The sequence below is a fragment of the Rhodamnia argentea genome, chromosome 4 (assembly GCF_020921035.1).
Source record: "Rhodamnia argentea isolate NSW1041297 chromosome 4, ASM2092103v1, whole genome shotgun sequence".
Lineage (NCBI taxonomy): Eukaryota > Viridiplantae > Streptophyta > Magnoliopsida > Myrtales > Myrtaceae > Rhodamnia > Rhodamnia argentea.
In genome coordinates, this window is record NC_063153.1 from 30,176,256 (window position 1) to 30,194,839 (window position 18,584).

At 38.3% G+C, this 18,584-nt stretch overlaps 2 protein-coding genes across 3 annotated transcripts; one reads left to right on the forward strand and one right to left on the reverse strand.

The window, feature by feature from the left end:
- The first annotated feature begins 4,454 nt into the window (after positions 1-4,454).
- On the forward strand, positions 4,455-8,450 carry LOC115748822 (probable plastid-lipid-associated protein 8, chloroplastic). Its single transcript, XM_030685466.2, has 4 exons — positions 4,455-4,721; positions 6,335-6,458; positions 7,079-7,258; positions 8,050-8,450. Exons 1-4 carry the CDS (start codon positions 4,497-4,499, stop codon positions 8,238-8,240), a joined length of 720 nt encoding a protein of 239 aa, XP_030541326.1. The 5' UTR covers positions 4,455-4,496; the 3' UTR covers positions 8,241-8,450.
- A 639-nt stretch (positions 8,451-9,089) lies between these two features.
- LOC115748823 (protein FAM32A-like) lies at positions 9,090-11,170 on the reverse strand. Of its 2 annotated transcripts, none has more exons than XM_030685468.2 (2): positions 10,947-11,170; positions 9,090-9,553 (listed from the first exon to the last, which is right to left on the reverse strand). In XM_030685468.2, exons 1-2 carry the CDS (start codon positions 11,116-11,118, stop codon positions 9,318-9,320), a joined length of 408 nt encoding a protein of 135 aa, XP_030541328.1. In that variant the 5' UTR covers positions 11,119-11,170; the 3' UTR covers positions 9,090-9,317. The 2 variants fall into 2 exon arrangements, with proteins under 2 accessions (XP_030541328.1, XP_030541327.1); XM_030685467.2 differs by having other exon boundaries at positions 9,196-9,577.
- Between the last annotated feature and the right edge of the window lie 7,414 nt (positions 11,171-18,584).

The following is an 18,584-nucleotide window of genomic DNA, read 5'->3' on the forward strand; positions in this document are numbered from 1 at the left end:
AAAACGAAAAAGGAAAAAAAAGATAAATAATTGAAAATATTAAAATTCTATTTTAAAAAATAAAAATGATAAAAAGGAAAAAATAAGTTATTAAATGAAGTGCATCGAGGAAAATTAAATCCAATTTCCCATCCCAAACAACAGAGAATATTTTCCTGATCTTTTTCATATTTCAATCAAACACCGAAAAATATAGTTATTTTCTTGGAAATTGACTTCCTGGAAAATATTTTTTAGAAACAACTCATTTTCTGTGAAACAAACGAAGCCTAAATCTCGAATAATTCTCAAAATAAATCTATACGAGAATTTTTCTCAAAATAAATTTCTCAATGTCACATCATGTCGATCCTAGTCACTTTTGCATCTGTCCTCGAATTGTTAAAATAACTTTCCCGATGTTCTATTTATATTAGAGTTATATAGACTGTATATTATTTAAGTTATATATGAAGTGGCGAATAGATCCTTACCGTTTCTCGATTTTTAGTTTCCCTATTATCTTTCAATTAAGTGACAATAGTTCTTTTTTTTTTTGTCAAAATTAAGTGACAATAGTTTGACAATGCTGGAAACTACTTTCTGTCGCAAAAAAGAAGAAGAAAAAGTGAAGTAATATTTCAAAAGGAATTTTGCTGAGTGAAAATAATGGTATACTTACCATTATACAAGTTTTATTGTAGATAAGATATATTTAATTATTCAATTTTTAAATTCTATTATCACATGCAGTTTTATTTTACTTTTAGCCATTTATAAATTCAAACTCTAAAACTGTATCTATTAATAGAAACCTATATTTTTTTTTTCTGAACTATAAGACTTTAATCTAATTTTCGTAATTACATTCAACATAAGGCGCATTGATTTTAAAATGCATTTTGAAATACGTGTTTTCCCTATGGAACAAATGGATGAGTTAAAACTTGTTAGTTAAATGCGGAACACCTCTTTTCTGGTTCTAATTATGTATAATGGATTAATTCTAAAGACTAAAAACAGTGCAGAATGTGAAAATTAATTTTCTAATTTTAGAATAGAAGCAAAAGCGACTAGGATAGGAAGGATCACGACTTAGGCTATCCTTAGACATGATATTGCAGTGAAAATTGTAGTTTCGAAACTAATTTTGTGAGAAATTTATATTGAGCGTTGCTTTTTTAGAGGAATCTATTTTGAAAAAGGAAAGTCACAAATCTGTTTAGATGGATTTTTTTTTTCTTCCTTTAGAAAAAGTGGAACATAACAATGCAAGGTCGATTTAGTGATGGGGAGCATTGGACCTTGTTGACAACTTCATGGTGAAGATGCCGATTGCACAAGAGAGTTATCTATTCCATGGTTGCCGATTGGTTACCGTGATATCGATATACAAGCTTATTGCTGATCGCAAGACTCCCTATTCAGCTACCAAGAATGTTGAACGAAAATCAAGTCCAAGTTTTATGAGTATTAAATAAGTTATAGGTTTTAAGTGTCAATGTTCTACTTTCCAAGTGTTTTAATGCATTTTCTAGTTTCTAGGTCTTTATTATGTTTTCTAGTTCCTATGTCATTAGTTAGGCAGTTGTAATGTCTTTAATACTTTGCCTATTTCCTATTTATTAGTTCCTCTATTACGGAGGTGAATTCTAAAATACAAGTATGAGATTTGTCTTTGTGTGAGCAAATATTTATCTCTGGCATTTGTATCCTTGGAAGTTGAATTTCTTCCTCAATGGTGAGACAAAGAAGCACCATAACCTCAGCTGGTGATACTCTGTAGGCTCTCCCTCCGTTTGGTGTGCAGTTTGGTTCATTCCTGTCCCCTTTGCTATCCTAAAGTGCCCATTTGTATGTCAAAGGACAAAACTGTTTTGTCTTTCGACGTACAGATGGGCACTTTCCTTGGAGGTCAACCATCTTAGGACTACTCCCATCTGAATACACTTAACTTTGGAGTTCCAAATGTAAGCATTGCCATTACGTTAAAAGACGTGTCCGTGAGTTAATTTCAGTTTTCACATATATATTTCAGAATCTCTATCCCCCTATTCGGTGCACAATTTGGTTCCTTCTTGCACCCTTTGTCATTCTAGAAGCCTACCAAGAGCCTCTCATTGTCCAAACCCTCTTGCCCCGGCGACCACTCCTTACCCTTATCGGACCGGATTGTTCAATATAAGTTGATTTTAAGGTGGATGAAGCTTCATGTTCTCTCAGAGCTTTCCCTCCAAGGTAAGTAAATATGTAGAAGACAAAGTGGGTTGATCCACCTAATACTCTTGATCCTTATTTGGTTTTAGCTTAAAATTTTAATAATATAGATCTGTGTTGTTAAAAGGAACTGGTGACAACTATATGTATGAGTGATTTTAGATGATTTTGCACCATGGTTATTGCTTGGCGGATATAAGATTAAAAAAATGATTGTTGAAGCCACGTAAATTTGTTATGCTGCAAAATTATATGTAGGAGTCATCATGACCTGTATTTGATGAATAAAAACACGGTTCAGTGATTTCACTAGGATTTTGATTGACGTCAATGGGCAAAAGTGCGAGCGATGAAACTATGCATGTACAGGGGCAAAATAAATACTAGGGCAAAAATGGAAATTCAAAGCTCATAAATTCCTTTGTGAACAATGAAATTTTATTCATTAAAATTTTTACTAGGTAGTGATTAAATTAGATTAGTTAAAGGAAACGAAATTTGGTGAAAAACAATATAAGTATTGGAGAACATGGGGATTATGTAATTTCAAAAAGTTGGAGGTCGCATATTCCAAAACTGAAAATTTTGGGGGTTATTTACATGCTAAGGATGCTTATGATGGTAGTTTTCTAGTTGATTATATAATTTGATGCCAAATCTAGATAATTTTACCATCTAATCAAAATTTGGACTTAATCGCTAAATTATTTTAAAAAACTGGTTGTTTCGGAAATTTTATAGAATCTAGGACATGTATATAATGTTAATAAGATGATCAGATGCATCAAATAGAAAATGAATGTGATTAGCCAATTCATTCGATTAGTAGAGTTGATTACGAGAAAAATTGAGATGTGAAATATCTTGGGATTAATGTGCTATGTGATTTGGACCGATGAAATTATGTAGCTGGTAGTGTTGGAAATATTATGGCGCATATGATTTTTTAAAAGCTCATTTTATTATATAGAAAGTATCAAGAGATTAATATACTATATATTAAGGGAAATTTTCAAAAAAGGGCATGAAGTATTTTCAATCTCTCAAATAAAGACTTGAACCCGACCTTGTATCAAGTAAGGGTTTGAAGTGCCATCATTGTCTCAAATAAGGGCCTAAAATGGATATTATTTCAATTGAGAGCCTGAAGTGACCATATAGTAAAAAAAAAAAAAAAAAGGGCCTCACTCACCAATTGATAGGGGCATTTTTGTCATTTCATCTTTTTTTTCCTTTTTTCCTATTTTAAATTTTTTTAAAAAAAATTAAAAGTGAAAAAAAGAGAAATATAGCCAGCTCTCACTCTTGTATTTACTTATTCCTTTTTTTTTTTTACTTTGAGTTTTTTAAATTTTAATATAATTCAACTAAAAATTAGGTTAAAATTGTATTTTTATGAAAATACTCTTGATCGTCCGAAGTATTTGGCCAGCCGGCTAGCCAAGTTAGGCCCTTATTTGAAACAGTCATGGCCATTTCGGGCCCTTATTTTAAGATAATGAGAATACTTGAGGCCCTAGTTCGAGTCAAGGACCATTCCGGACTCTTATTTGACCAATGTGAAAAAATGGTTCCATACACACATACATATATATGTATGTATGTATATGTATTACCTTTGTTTCTTCTCTCAAATGAATAATTTCCAATACTCATGCTATTTATTCCATCTTCATTATTAGATTGCTTTAGTTTTGGGTTAATACGACCGTAAATTTCAAATTGGCTCATCCATGCCATATTTACTCTAAACTAATTTTCGTGTCACTAAAATTCAAAACTGGTATACCAGTGCCATATTTACTCCAAACTTACCCCAAAGTATGGAAAATTTGAAATTTTTTTCGGGTAACTAGTTTAAGATTTTTTCGTGACACGAATGTTACTTTGGCATAAATGTGGGGGAGTATCGGTTTGGGATCGTTACACCAAATTGATGTGAGGTAAATGTTGCGTGAGCACAGAAGTTTGGAATTTTTTGAGGAGTTAGCCCTTGATTTTATTATTATTCCCCAATGGTGACTAATATCAGTTAATATCACTAAAACTATTGTGCACGTGCCTCCCCCATGACCCCGCCACATTTTTCTACCAAACCACGGATAATCTGCGAAAGACATTGGTTTACGTGGCAGGACAGAAGCCGATTGTTCCTCGAAACCGGGCCCCACTCCACGATTTCTCGCTGACGTGGCAGTGGACGCGACTCTTGGCCATTCAAAAAAAAAAAAAAAAAATGAAAGGAAAATGGGAAAATTCCCTCGCCATCCTTGATCTCTCGCGAGCTTTTTCCTCTGGTCATGGCCACCGCTTCTTCGGCTCTCTTCTCCACCGTCGTCAACTGCCCCTCCCACGCCGTCAAAACCAGATCTCTCCGAAGCTCTCGACTGAAACCCACCTCGCATCTCCTCCATTTTCGGTGCCTTCAGCGGCGGAGCTCTCGAGTTGGCGCTTCCGTTTCAGTTTCTGACCCTCGCGTGGACACCGGTCGTCCCGACGATCTCGTCGCTTCGATCCTCTCCAAGGTGAGACTCTCAAAATTCAGCACACCTGCCGTAATTTCTGCAGTTTTCTTGCTGATTCATGGAAAAAAAAAAATTAAAAGTTTCCTTTCAATTACCATGTTTGATTTGCATAACCTCGAATTGATATAATTATTGGAAAGATTCTGTTGACAGAGTTGCCCGGGAGGCGCTCGATAAACAGTCATTTAAGTAAATGCAATGAATAGTGTGAAAATCGAGCTATTTAAGTTAAGTATACTTAACAAGTGCCTGCAGACACCGGTTAACAAGACATTTGTCGGATTGACTTAAGTTCTTAGACTGAGTCCAAAATGGGTCTATTTATGCATCATGAGAAATGTACACAAACCTACATTGTCGGCACCGACCACCTACACTAATCATCGTCATTGAAAACACCAACCTCGAAGCCACCAGAGCAGCATTAATTCTTCGAGACAATGTACAATGCCAGACATACGCTTTTAATTTATTTAAGGTCATCCTTGAACTGTTAGCAATTGTTCAATTTAATCTCTAGTTTATATGAAAATGTTCGATGTTGCCTTCCATTAGTTCAAGTTTACTAAATCTGCTAATGTGACTCCCAATCCGTTAAGTTTGAATGATGAATGACAGAAAAAAAAAAGGTTACACGTGCATTGTTGTAGTAATATGTTAAATTCAGATCGGGATTTGATAATCCACATCATTAAATAACGATGGATAAGTTAACGCCCTAATTTTTCTTTTCGTTTCCTAAAATAGATGGCTAATAAAAGATGGACATGTATAATAATTTACATAGCCAACTCACGTTTGATTTGTCGTTTGAGCAAACGGAAGGACTATATCGAGCATTTACCAATTGTTTAGGGATCATTTGTACAAATTAGATATTCAAAGACGACATTGTACCTTGGGCCAATATTCAGGAATTATTTTATGTCATTTTCCATTCACTAATTGGGTGACTTTGCAGCTCTTCCTTAACACCTGAGAACAGCCTTCTTAACATGACCTTTGGTGTACTCTAGTTTTGTTTACTGAAACTATCTGATGAGCTGGTTAGGTTGAAATGAGACTTATTCTAGCTTGTTGATGTTATTTTCTGCAATGAGTGAATTGGTTTAGGAGTGTGAGGGTTTGTTTTTTGGTTTTGTTCATCCAATTGGGGGTCCAATGATGTCTTTTTCAGTCCACGCTCATCTAAGGATATTATGATGAAGAATATTGGTTCATGTAATTAAATGCCTACTTGAAGTGCATCATATAAGTTAGTATATCAGATTTTAGGATATCTAGAGTTACTATGTTGTGCAACAAATTTTCTAGCTATCCGCTGTCAAGGGTGCCGGTAATATATCCAGGGAATCGCAATATAATGCAGCTGATTCTTCTTCTAGCTCTTGAGGTGATCGGGTCTCGATAAAAGTATGTTTGAATGGTCATCTTTGAATAACAGGAGTGCAAGACTTGTGGCCTTTGCGGCTAATTGCTTTGATTGGTAGATGTCATGTAATCGAGTTGATGTATTTTTACTGAGGCAATGGTGTATTGATCAAATGGTGCTGCTTTCCTGAATGATCTTTAGTTTGATGATTTGATTTACTCATCCATCGTAACTAAAACAGGTGTTACATTCCGATGGTGGAGTTTCACTTGAAGAAGAAGAGCACAAACAGGTAGCTGAAGTTGCTCAGGAACTGCAGAAGTATTGTGTGAGCCAACCGGTGAAGTCGCCTCTTATATTTGGAGGTAATGCACTGATTGACTTACTGTTGATTTGTCATTCATTTCAGGAAAGCGTGGAACATTGATATGCAAGGTTGTTTCTTTACTTCACTGGATCATCTTAAATTATTTCCTTGCACCAAGGTTTTCTAGAGTTCCCGGATCCATTCTTTCATGTTTTCGTATCTCTCCTGACCTTTTTTGGCTCTTCTAATGTTGGAAGACTGGTGATTGACCTGTTTAATCCCGTTGATCTTGTTGTCAATCTTAGAGTACTGATTTTCTTTTTAATCACTGTCCTGAATTTTAGGATTATTTTCACCGTGATTACATTCTTATCTATCTGCTGCGTTTGCAGTAATTTGCATTTGAGATTGTTTGTTAGTGCACTACTCTGAGGCACTTGGGTTAGCTTGAAGCCAACTTCGACTGCAGGTGTTCTTGCAATTCTTGCATAAAAGCCTGTATCTATCGGTCGCATTAGAAACAGAAACAAGGAGAACTGTCGGCTAAAGCAAGTGGCCATGTTATACTGATTTCCTCAAAGAACAGACCCCAATTCAAATCCATTAGAGTGGGATTAACCTGTTGGTATATAGTCTACAATATCATTCGTAGTACTCTAATTCATTACGACTTTTCAGAATGGGATGTTGTCTACTGTTCAAATCCAACATCACCTGGTGGCGGCTATAGGAGTGCACTGGGTCGGGTTTTCTTCAGAACCAAGGAAATGATTCAGGCTCTTGAGGGTCCTGACACTGTGAGAAACAAGGTTTCCTTCTCTGCTTTGGGCTTCATCGACGGAGAGGTCTTGTTAAAAGGTGGGCTGGCTAATCGATTGCAATTTTAGGTACTTCAGTAACTGAGTGAAACATCTAATCCAGGAGATAAATGCTTAGGGGCCTTCATAAATTAGTCTGTCAGAAACGCACCATTTGATGCTCACATTTTGCGTCTTGGAGAAAGCCTGAAGTGATACGATGCGGACTAGTAATTGAACAGAACCTAGCCTGCTGCAATAAATGAAAATGGCTTTCATATGACCAACAAATTTGATACAAGAATCAGTCTCATGACTCTTGCATGACAGGATCCCTTCTCAAGGTCTGCAATGTATTGCCGTTTGAATGAGTCTTGAAAGTTTCCTCTGCGTGAATATCCATTAAGTGCGCTCTCGCCATCTCCGCTCATAGCCAAAAGTTTGCTTTTGATGTCCTTCGTGTGCAAATCGTTTTAGCTAGTGTACCAAATTGCCAGTGGCCCTTCGTCGGCATTATTTCTACATTAAATAAGCCACTAGTAGTGAGATGCACCTTTGATTTCATGAGGGAAAATTTGTGCGCCGGCAATGTTAGCCTGGATGTTCTTGGTGAACTATCTCTTTCAGTGCTAATTTACAGATCTGAGTGTTTTTGACAACAAATTGCCTGTTATAATTCCTTCTGCCTATCACTGCGCTTCATATCTTTTTGTGCTTCCATGTTCACCCGCCGGCCTTATTCAACCCCATCAAAGCACCGAGGCACTCTGAGATAGACTAGTGTTTACACCTAATTGGGAAGTCATCTGATGTAGAATTCCGAACTGACCTACGCCGGTTTGATACTTGCAGGGAAATTGAAGGCACTTGATGATAGATGGATTCAAGTCATATTTGAGCCGCCTAAACTGAAGGTGGCAGAAATGGAGTTCCAGTATGGAGGAGAGAGTGAAGTCAAATTGCAAATCACATACATAGATGAGACGATTAGGTTGGGCAAGGGATCCCGAGGTTCACTGTTTGTTTTCCGGCGGCGCCAATAAAATGTCGAACTTCGCCTTGACAAGACTCTTGGAAGTTTTGTCACTTGAGCTCTTTGTGGAACGTTTGGGGCAAAATACTCTGACCGTGAGTCTGTGACCCTAAACCGATCTCCAATGTGGACTCGCCTCGGCATTTCTAGTTGGTATTACATGATTATGTACATGATCATATATGCTGCCTCTAGGAATGGTGAATATGCCAACTTTGCGAATATTTAGGATTTAATTGACAAGATTAAAAAATCTAAGATTTAATTGACAAAATGCGGTAGGTTTAGAACTTTGTGGACAATTTTCCATTCTTTCTATAGATATGGCACGCCACGACTTTAAAAGAGAGAGAGAAGAGAGAGAAAAAAAAAGAAGAAGCTATCACACGGCACAATATTGTAATTAAGCATGTTTTTCTTTCTTCATACTAGGCGTGAGGTGCGCTCACTGTCGAACAATGTCGTTCAGCCTCTGTGGAGATGCCAATCGCATGCTTAAAAGTACCAATTTTCTTAGATTTTTCTCTCCGGTTCCGAAATTAAAGAAAGAAATGAAATGGTATGCACAACCTAAATTAACATTCTAAGCAACATCTTCTGTTCACTCCATAGAATGAAATGGCACAATAACTTTTGCTTTAACCAGCCAAGAATTCCACAAACATTGAAGAGTTTAAGGATTTGAATGTTCGGTGTATTGACAAAATCGTCTGTCATGTTTTGTGACCTAAGTTGTACTTGCTACGGCTACTGCTGAACAGGAATTCCAGTGCAGTTCCGATAAGATCTCCGCAATGTGAAAAAGTAGTGAACCTTTATAACTTGTGAAAATTATGCCAGCAATTGCTTCAATTTCGGCGAAGGCGAAGTGACCCAGAAGCCATTGAATGCATTTAGTTTGACAATACATAAAACCAACAAGTCTTCCACCGTTGTCTTCCAAGAGATGCCACAATCATAACACAGAACATAAAAGTTTGCTTTCTTGCATACCGTGATCAGAACAGTTCCATTCAGCGGAATTTCTTTTCTTTCAACAACAACTTAATGTTGTTTCTAACACATGGTAATGAGTGCAGAGTTTTACTTAGCCAGGCCCAACTTTAGGAATGTCATAGCGCTCACTGGGATTCGCCAGGTACTGGTTGAATTCCTGGACCCGGTCGCGGTGCGACTTACTGGCCATCTTCGCCAGCCTTTCCAGTTCGATCTTCTCTGTCTGCTGGAGAAACCGCCTCTCTGCTGGCGTCAGGCGGTTGTAGTACGCCGAAGCGAGTCTCCTCCCATCATCTTGGCCTTTGGTGTTTATTCTCTCGGCATTATCTGAGGACAGCAAAGTGTTCCCACCTGACAACCTCCAAAAAGAGGAGAAGCCTATGTGAGAACAGAGACTAAATATCGGAGAGGACATCGAATTCACTGGATAACACAACCCAAATTAACTGTCCACCACGAAGGTGTTAGCAGACAGAGCAAACAGAAGCCGACAAAGCACAATCTCTGATCAGGCTCATCCAAGGAGGCGATTTTGTCGGCGAATACTGTCATAAGTAGACACCAAGATATTGGCATCATACTCACAACTTACGTCTGTACAAAAAAGTTCTCTACAGGCACCGAGGCTAGCCAAACAGAGAACACTCAACAGCACACGATATTGAGTTCCTTGATAAACTTCAAAGATTATCACCAACTGAAGACGAAAGAGAGTGGCTAACCGTTACGCGTTTCATTTCACCTAGACATTGTCCACATTTATGAAAGGATGACAAGAACCTCACAATGGAATCAACAAGGTACTGTATGCTCGCACACATTATTCTGACAAAATGTGCACACAGTGCAGTAGTCTGGTAGTTAAATTATAATATCTCCCTGTCCAAGATAGTATCACCGCCTTCTAAATTGATCATATTAGTGTCTTATGCAAATTAAAACTGGCTGGTAATACTTCTACTAGTAAAAATGACTGCAGTTCACAGTGATTGCAAGTCACGCGATCCAGCAAGGCCGAAAGGAGAGGTTTTTAGCAGTGATGAGGATGAGGTTCAGGAGATCCGGTGGTGGCACCGGCAGTGTTAAATCAGGGCAGATCATTCCCCAGGCAATATGACACAACAATAGTTTAACTTGTGATCTCAGATCTCTCCCCAGGCAATATGGCAATGATAGTTTAACTCGTGAACTCGAGACATTGTAAGACTTACAGACTCCGAGGCGAGTGGATCATTCAACGCAAAACGAAGTCCACGCGTCTCAAATAGAAATCTTCTTTGTTCCTTTTTCTTTAGACACACGCATCAATTAGAGGACTAGTTTAGACCGCTGAGAATGGTAAGATCACACACCAATACACTGCGAAGAATCGAAAAGCCGCCTTTAAAGCAGAGACATTTACATTTCCAGAGCACAGTTAAGGAACTTTAACAAGTTCGCAAACTCTTTTAACATTACACATCTTCGGACAAGCATATTTGATGATTCCTATGTAGCACATTCGAGCACCTTTTCTCAAAGATTCCAGAGCAAAATCAGCATTTCCCCCAAAAGGGCAACACAACAGTAATTCCGCAGACACGCGTATTTCGAGAAAGCCGCCCATCCCACATGGAATGACTTGGACATAGCGCATGAAGAGCCCATCGAAGATGATCAGGCAAGCAGACGGGAGACACCATACAAAAAAAAAAAAAAGCCGAGGAGGCATCGAGCTAACCTATCGCGGACTCGCAGAGTTGTTGAAGAAGACGACCCCTGTACTTCTTCTTCTTGTTCTTCGCCCTCTTGGACGTCATCCCGCCCCCGTAAACGCCGTTCAGCTTCACATCCAGGGGCCTCCCCTTTAGTTTCAGCTTCCCCGACACCACATTCCCGTACGCCGCCGACATCTCCTCCGCCGATCAAGACCGACCACAGTTACGGAAGAGGAACGGACAGGCACAGCACCAAGAACGTTCGCATCTCTGATGGTTCCAAATGGAAGAAGTCCCGACGAGCGTCCCCGAACTCTCTAGAAAGTGGGTTGGGAACGGGGAATTTTGCAGGGAAGAAGCCGTCGTCATCTGCCCGACGGCCCGTTTGGCACCCGGTCCGTTGAGGCGGTCTTGACTCGTCAGTCGAAAGCCCATGAGACTCTTCTTCTTGTATCGTTGGGCTTCGGTTGAGAGGTCCTATCCACCACCCTGGAATTCAGAATCTGTAATTTCATTTGGTGGAGGTACCCTTTGCTTTTCCATAAATTCATCATTAAATATAAAAAAAATCCCCGTAATCATATTATTAACACATTCGACATCCAATGTAAAACACAACATAAAAAAAAAACGTGCTCATGTCTAACGGTGACATAATCCCGAGACGTGATTACCCCCCCACCCACAAAAAAAAAAAAAAAAAAAAAAAAAACCCCAAATTTTAACATTCCAATTATGAGAAAATAAATTTTTGATATAATTAGGACAGATGCTAAAGTTATGATTTTTTGAGTATTAGGCCGGTAGAATTGAGACAAAAGTAAAAGTTTTATTTTTGTGTGTGGATATTGGGCTTATAGAATTGGAACAAAAGTAAAAGTTGTATTTTTTTTTTTTGTGTGTGTGGAAATTGGGCTTGTAGAATTGGGACAAAGTAAAAGTTGGAGGTTTTTTATGAGATAAAAAAAAAAAAGTTTTGGATATGATAAGAACAAATGCTAAAGTCGGGGAGTTTTTTTTTAATGGGTATTGGCCCCATTTAGAGGTGAAAAACTTGTAAAGAAAGGAGAAAATGATAAAATAGTTCGGAACATATACATTTACTTAAGTCGTATCGAGGGTATCCCAAATTTTTCTACAGGGAATACATACATGGTACACGGTAAGTGAAGAGTGCGTATGACTCCAAACTTGGCATGTATTCATCAGTTTCGAAATATTTAAGCCTGAAACCAACTCTACCACTCCCAATACCTTCGAAATCTGCCCGACTATCCTGAGGAGGACTAAGCCTTATCCAGCAAGTTTGAATGGTAAATTGCTTGGAGGCTTGTGCATCTCCATCGGCAAAAACTTTAGGGTCATTATTCTATTCCAATATGTTTGGAGAACCATTTTTTTGCCTAGTTTGAAATCAGTCGAGTTTTATGCAATTAAAATCTTTTGGAGGAAATTATGCCCCCATATGCTCAATGTTGTACAGGAATCGAGGAGCAGGGAGCACTTTGTTCCGAAAGCTTAAGCTTTGCCTAGTACTAAGCGTGAAATATTTTAATTGGGAAGGCAAATATGGGGCTGGAAATATTTGAACTTATTGCCTCATGGCTCTGATATCATGCGAGATTTTGTGATATCACTCACAATTATTCCAAAAGCTCTAGCTATTAAAAGGAGGTGTGTTTTATTATTTTAAAATTCTATATGTATTTTCATTTCTGGAGTCATCTGAGTCAAGAGAGGATATATTACTTACTGTGGTTTGTCGATGGATTATTGATCTCTATTTTGGAAAATAAAGGTTAGTGGCTTGGGATTTTTCTATGCTTGCAGGGTTGTTCCAACTTGTGTCTTTATAAAACCCTAAAGTACTTTGAGGAAGATAGAGTGTCCTGATGATTGAATTTCAGATTTTAGACTCATCATCCCGTCTTATCCTAGATCCACCAAGGAGTCAATAGATTAGAAGATACTTCTGTCAGCTATTGGATTCTTTCGCACAATAGATCCGTCCTAAGAAATTTGGGGGGATTTCTCTTCTTCAATGCTATTGTACGCTACTTGATTTTTTTTCTTTTCCACCGACCAAACGCAGCAAAAAGAAGATTCTCTAGTATTTTGATTTGCTGTTAAGAATAAGTCTCAAGGTGTCATCAAAGTAGTTTGGAAGATGTGTGGGCGTGAATCACGGGTCTGTTTGTGACATTCCAAAGTCTTACATCGGATGAGAAATATCTTAGCGAGTAATTCATAACAAGTTGATAGGCGGCTACTTCAAATGGTCATCACCTTGTATGGTTATTTTTGAATATTTTAAACAATTGACTCACATTGAATGATTGGGTTGATACACTTTTGATAAGTGGTTTGTGGACGAACTAGGCCCATGCCGATTGAATGAGAGTGTAGAGTGATTGCTGAGGCTCGAGGGCTTGGACACGGTATAACTCTAACATGCTTTCAGGATGTTGGGAGGGGCAAGGATGGATTGGATCATACATCGAATAGGAAGAGCATCGCTGGACGACATGAGGCCAACACCGATGAGAATATCAATCCTCTGAGTGGGGGAGTTTGTAACATTTTAAGGTCCAATACTGAATGAGAGAGACACTATTGATATGTGGGATGATTGTTACAGCCCTGGTGTACTATTTTCCGGGGTTTATTCCACGTGAAATGGATCGGGTCCTTACGCTAGTTCTCTTAAGTGCGGTAACAAAACTAGGACGGAACAAATTTAAACGACTAAGCAATCATGAACTATCAAATCTGTCAAGGAATGATTGTCCCAATGCTTATATATCTTCTACAGATTAGCCTGCATTTCTTCACCAAGCCACATTTTCTGAAGTTGTTAATTCCAGGACTGTTTCCAAACGCAAATTGATCTCAACGATACCAACTTAAGTTCATATGACGCTAATGTAACATATAGTAGGTTAAATTAGCGTAATCTTATGGCCACAAATATCTGATACTAGTAATTGGTAACTGGCCATGTTTGGGCACCATCTGGTGTCATAATATCAGACATAGATCAAAGAGATGGAAACTACGCTCGTGCATGATGTTTGGTAGTTATGGTTAAAGAGAAAAGTGGTGGTTACATAAGGAAGTTGAAAATGGGATAATTTTTTGAACTTTTTAATATTTGGTGTATGGGCAATTTGAGAGAGCTATTAAAGACGAGACGAAAATCATTTTTCACTTATATATATTATATAAGAAATCATAGGTTAATATCACGAAAAATCCCGAACTAGTATAGCTGCAATAGATTTACTTCAAACTAATTTTTTTGACCACAAAAAACCCAAAACTAGGACATCCGTGATAGATTTATCCTCGGTTAGTTTCCGTGATATTGGTGAATACTACGAAAAATCTAAAACTAGTATATCTGAGGGCCAAAAAGCCTCAAAATGGTATACCCGTCAACCGCCACATGTCATCTAACTGTGCAATTTGATGGTAAAATAGAACGGAAATTAACGAAGGGTGAATTTGTCACATGTATACTAGTTTGAGATTTCTAATGGTCAAAAAATTAGTTTGAGTTAAAATTATCACATATGTATTAGTTTGAGATTTTTTCGTAGTATTAATCATTACACAAGCGGGATTTAGGCCCCAGCACATGTACATTTTTAAGTTTTGGCAATTATATTGATTTCATTAACATTCGATTTTTTTTCAATTCACGACTACTTGTGGGGAATCACATTTGGGGTGTAACTTGTGTAAATCTCATGTTTGCAAAGAGGGCAAAGTCCAGTTTCTTCCCCACGAGTTGGAATTTTATGTGCAAACTAGTTTGGTAGTCGCCACGGCAATAAAACACGGTCAACGGTTGGCTTGACCGTCTGCCACCTCTAGATTTTCCCCAAATATCTCAGCTTGTGGGCCGCCAACTCGCAGCGCTTTACTTCTTGCCGTTGGATTTGTAGGTTGTGCACTGTCTGTGTGAAACTTGACTAAACCCACAACAAAGTATTAAGAATTACTTCACTAATCCTTTCGCGGACGACAGATGCAGCGTTTTGGGCGCTTGGAACGCCTTGGAATTCTTATCAGATGTGACGGCTCTCCTTCGGATTTACCCAGCTAACTATTCCGAGCTCTGGTGCGGCCTTGAGGGGGGAAGAGCATGAGAGCGGTGATCCAAACTGAGTCCCCGAGTGAAGAATACAAGCGCGCTTGTAACTCAAGCATGCGCGCATGGCAACACTTATACTCTAGAAATCAGCTTCCGAGCAAAACTTGATTTTTCTACTTCTACAGACAAGTAATTTTTTTTTTGTTACTTTATGCTTTAGAAGTAGAAAAATGAAGTTGCATAACCAAACGTGTTTCTACTTCAAAAACACTTATAGAGTAGAAATTCTACTCTAGAAGTATAGTCATGCGTGTCCAATACATTGACGGCATGCTTTCATGACAGCATGTGATCTCACAGGAAGCCGATATCATTCTAATTCTACGCGTGTATCTTGGTAGTCTTATGAACAGGGGTTGCACATAATTCCTGACCTTCTTACAACCCTCTCAGGCGACAGTCTTGTGCAGCTCACGAGAGCTAACTGCACAGAAACATGTAGTTCGATTAGAAAGAGGAACCACCTTCAAGCAAATCCACTTTCAAACAGTATTTGGTGGGTGTTGTGCCTGATGGAACCAAAGAACTAGTCCATAAATGAGAGAACTGTAATGCAAAGCCCTAATAAAAGAGTTGCCCACTAAAGCAATTAGCTTGCCCAATTGAGGTAACGAAAGTACGTCCCAACAGATCTTACCACAGTGCGCATTTGTGTGTAGTTGTAGGGTTTTTCCCTTCTAACACACGTACTTTGTTGTCCTGCAGGAATTAGTACAGGACGAAACGGGGCTTGGTTCATTTCTTCACTCCATCACACAAGACTTGAGACATCACAGGAAGGGTCTCCAAAGAGTTAGCGAAAATGACTATATTCTGCAAACGTCGCAGTTTTCCCTTCCCATCACATTTGAATTTCTCTTGAGCACAGGAGTCCGTCGTCAAACCTAACTCCTATGATTTGTGTAGATCAAGAGGTTAAAACGTAGTAGTCTCAAACAAGGGAAATTTTTTGTAAACTCGAAACGGAGGAAAGCTGATCATGAAGGTACGTATAGGATACCTACAAAGTTGACTGCTTCCCCTCCTAGACATATAACTACTCTTTGAATACTTTGCAATTGTTTCTGGATTGTAGCATTCATATTACTCCTAGTAACAACATCAACTGCGATAGGATGATCCTCTTTTGGGGACAATGCGATTCATCGCCAAGCGTCCTCTAAATCCTTTTCTTGCAAATATGAAAAAGGTAGTTTTATAATTTGAAAATCAGGCCCGGAAAAGTCGTAACTAAGAACAGCTGTTTGATCACTGTCCCTTTGAAGTGTTAAGCAAGTAGCATGCCAGGCACTGAATTTTCCGATGGCGCAACCGGTGTTGTTAATTGCTTCTAGACAGTCTAGTTGACAAGCACCCATAACCACTTCACCGCGGAAAAGTCTACGGAGTCGCCCCGGAAATAATTTTGTAATGAGACTTGCAAATGAAGGTCCGAGACACTTATCGACAAATGCTGTCGACGAATCAATCAAAAGTAGACAATAGTTTAGTCTATTCGATTTTTTCGTGAAGAAGTGTGCAAGCTTAATTGACTCAGTTTATAGATAACAATATGATTTTGGACTTGGCTTCATAGGGTTTCTTGTGTAACTAGCTAAACTGACAGCAATTAGGAAAACAAAAAGGAAAGACAGAAGAACATAAAGCGGGCAAGGGTACAGTGCAACCTCAATTAGTGCTTGAAAGCTTGCTGCATAATAACTACATCAATAAATCAGTTCATATTTCTGTGTACATTCTACAATAATTGCTTTGTTTTCCTCCCTCCTTTTGGAATTAAGAAAGTGGTGTGCCAGTTTATTACATACAGGCAGGCGATGACAGAGTTCAATTGATAACAACATTTTTACCAAAGTTCAGGAAAGACAACAATCTTAGACAATCAAATTCAGAAGATTTTTTGTCCAAAAAAAAAAAAAATTTCAGAAGATTCAAACTAGCCTTGGTATTTGATATGTTTATACGGCATATATGAGGGAAACCCTAATTGTTCTAATGGCATAAACACAGTATGACCAGCAGCAATATAAGTTGGAAAAGTTGAGATTTCCAAAGCACGTACACAATCCTCTCATATTCTTTAGATACAGAAAGGACACAGGGAGGGTTTCCAGTATTCTATGTTTTATTCGGGAAGAATTAGCATCTAGATTTCATGGAAGATAGGTAAACATGTATACTTTCTTCCGACAACGTAATTTTTAATGAATTAAAGATCAATCCAAGAGATGGTACGTGTCGCAAGAAAATGAATTCTTCTTGTCCAAGGAATAATCGCTAATAGTTAATTTTTCAGATGAAATCTGGATATCTCATAATTAGTGTTGTGGCCTTGAAGATAAATCATTCTCACTGTGGCTTTAGATATTCTGCAAACTATTTTAAGCATAACCAAGAGGCACTCATGAGTTTGAAAGCTTTATGATCTTGAACACATCTGAGTACTCCCATCTGTTATCTCATGGAGGAAGCCGATCAAGCTGTGGAAACCTAGTAACCCAGTCTTCTAAAAGACTATACCGAAGAACGGGCAAGGCAAGTGCGGACACAACTACGTCACTTTTACCATGTTTTTGAAGTGGTTGATAAGAAACAATCGATTGCGATGTGGATGATATCATTGGTGTTTCTTCAACTATTTCTCCTCTCACTGCTCAATAATTCTATGGGAGACCTCCCAATCTTTCCAAAATCATAACTAAACCTACTCTGGAAAGGGATTGGCGGGATCGCAGAAGTGGTTACCACCATGGTAAAGTTTCCGACATGGTCTACTCACGACTAAGCAATGCGAAGGGACACGGAATTAGTTATAGAACCAAGTTTCCGGGAAAATTGGTTGCTTGGAAGGATGATCTCAACTTATCAGTCAGCATAAAGAAATTGGATCTGTGGTTAGGGTTGGGAAATTGGGGAATGCAAACTTAATGCTGAGCTCTTTCTTATTGAACTTCAAACACACATATAGATCTGAGCTTTTTTCCCTTTTGTTGCCAGCCATTGATCTTCATGTTATTCACTGAAGTATTAGTCATTTCTTATCTTGGAAAATTCTCTCTTAATTTTTGTAGATGATGCTTCCTGCAATTAACATCACAAGGAAAAAAAGAAAAAGAAAAATCATTGCACGAAGCTAACTTTCTGAACTAACGGGAAATGAACTGGCCCCTAAATAATTATAAATTACACAGATGAAGCCATTTTGCTAACTACTAGCCCGTATTTCTAGAGTGTACACATTTCGAGTTATCGTTGAGGAACTATATATGTAGTTGATCGGAGATTCAAAGAAACAAATTGCCGATTGCTTAATCTGCTCGTCAGGAACCTGGTTTCTCTACGACATATCAGTTGTTTCTAAATTGAGTTCGTTTCCACACATTTTCTACCTTAGGATGGACAACGAGGAGCTGGCTTTGTCTTAGTGACACTAACTACTAAATAGCGTGTGCAATAGCAAAATACTTGCGCTAAAGGGGGATGCAAATCCAAATAATAATTGGTG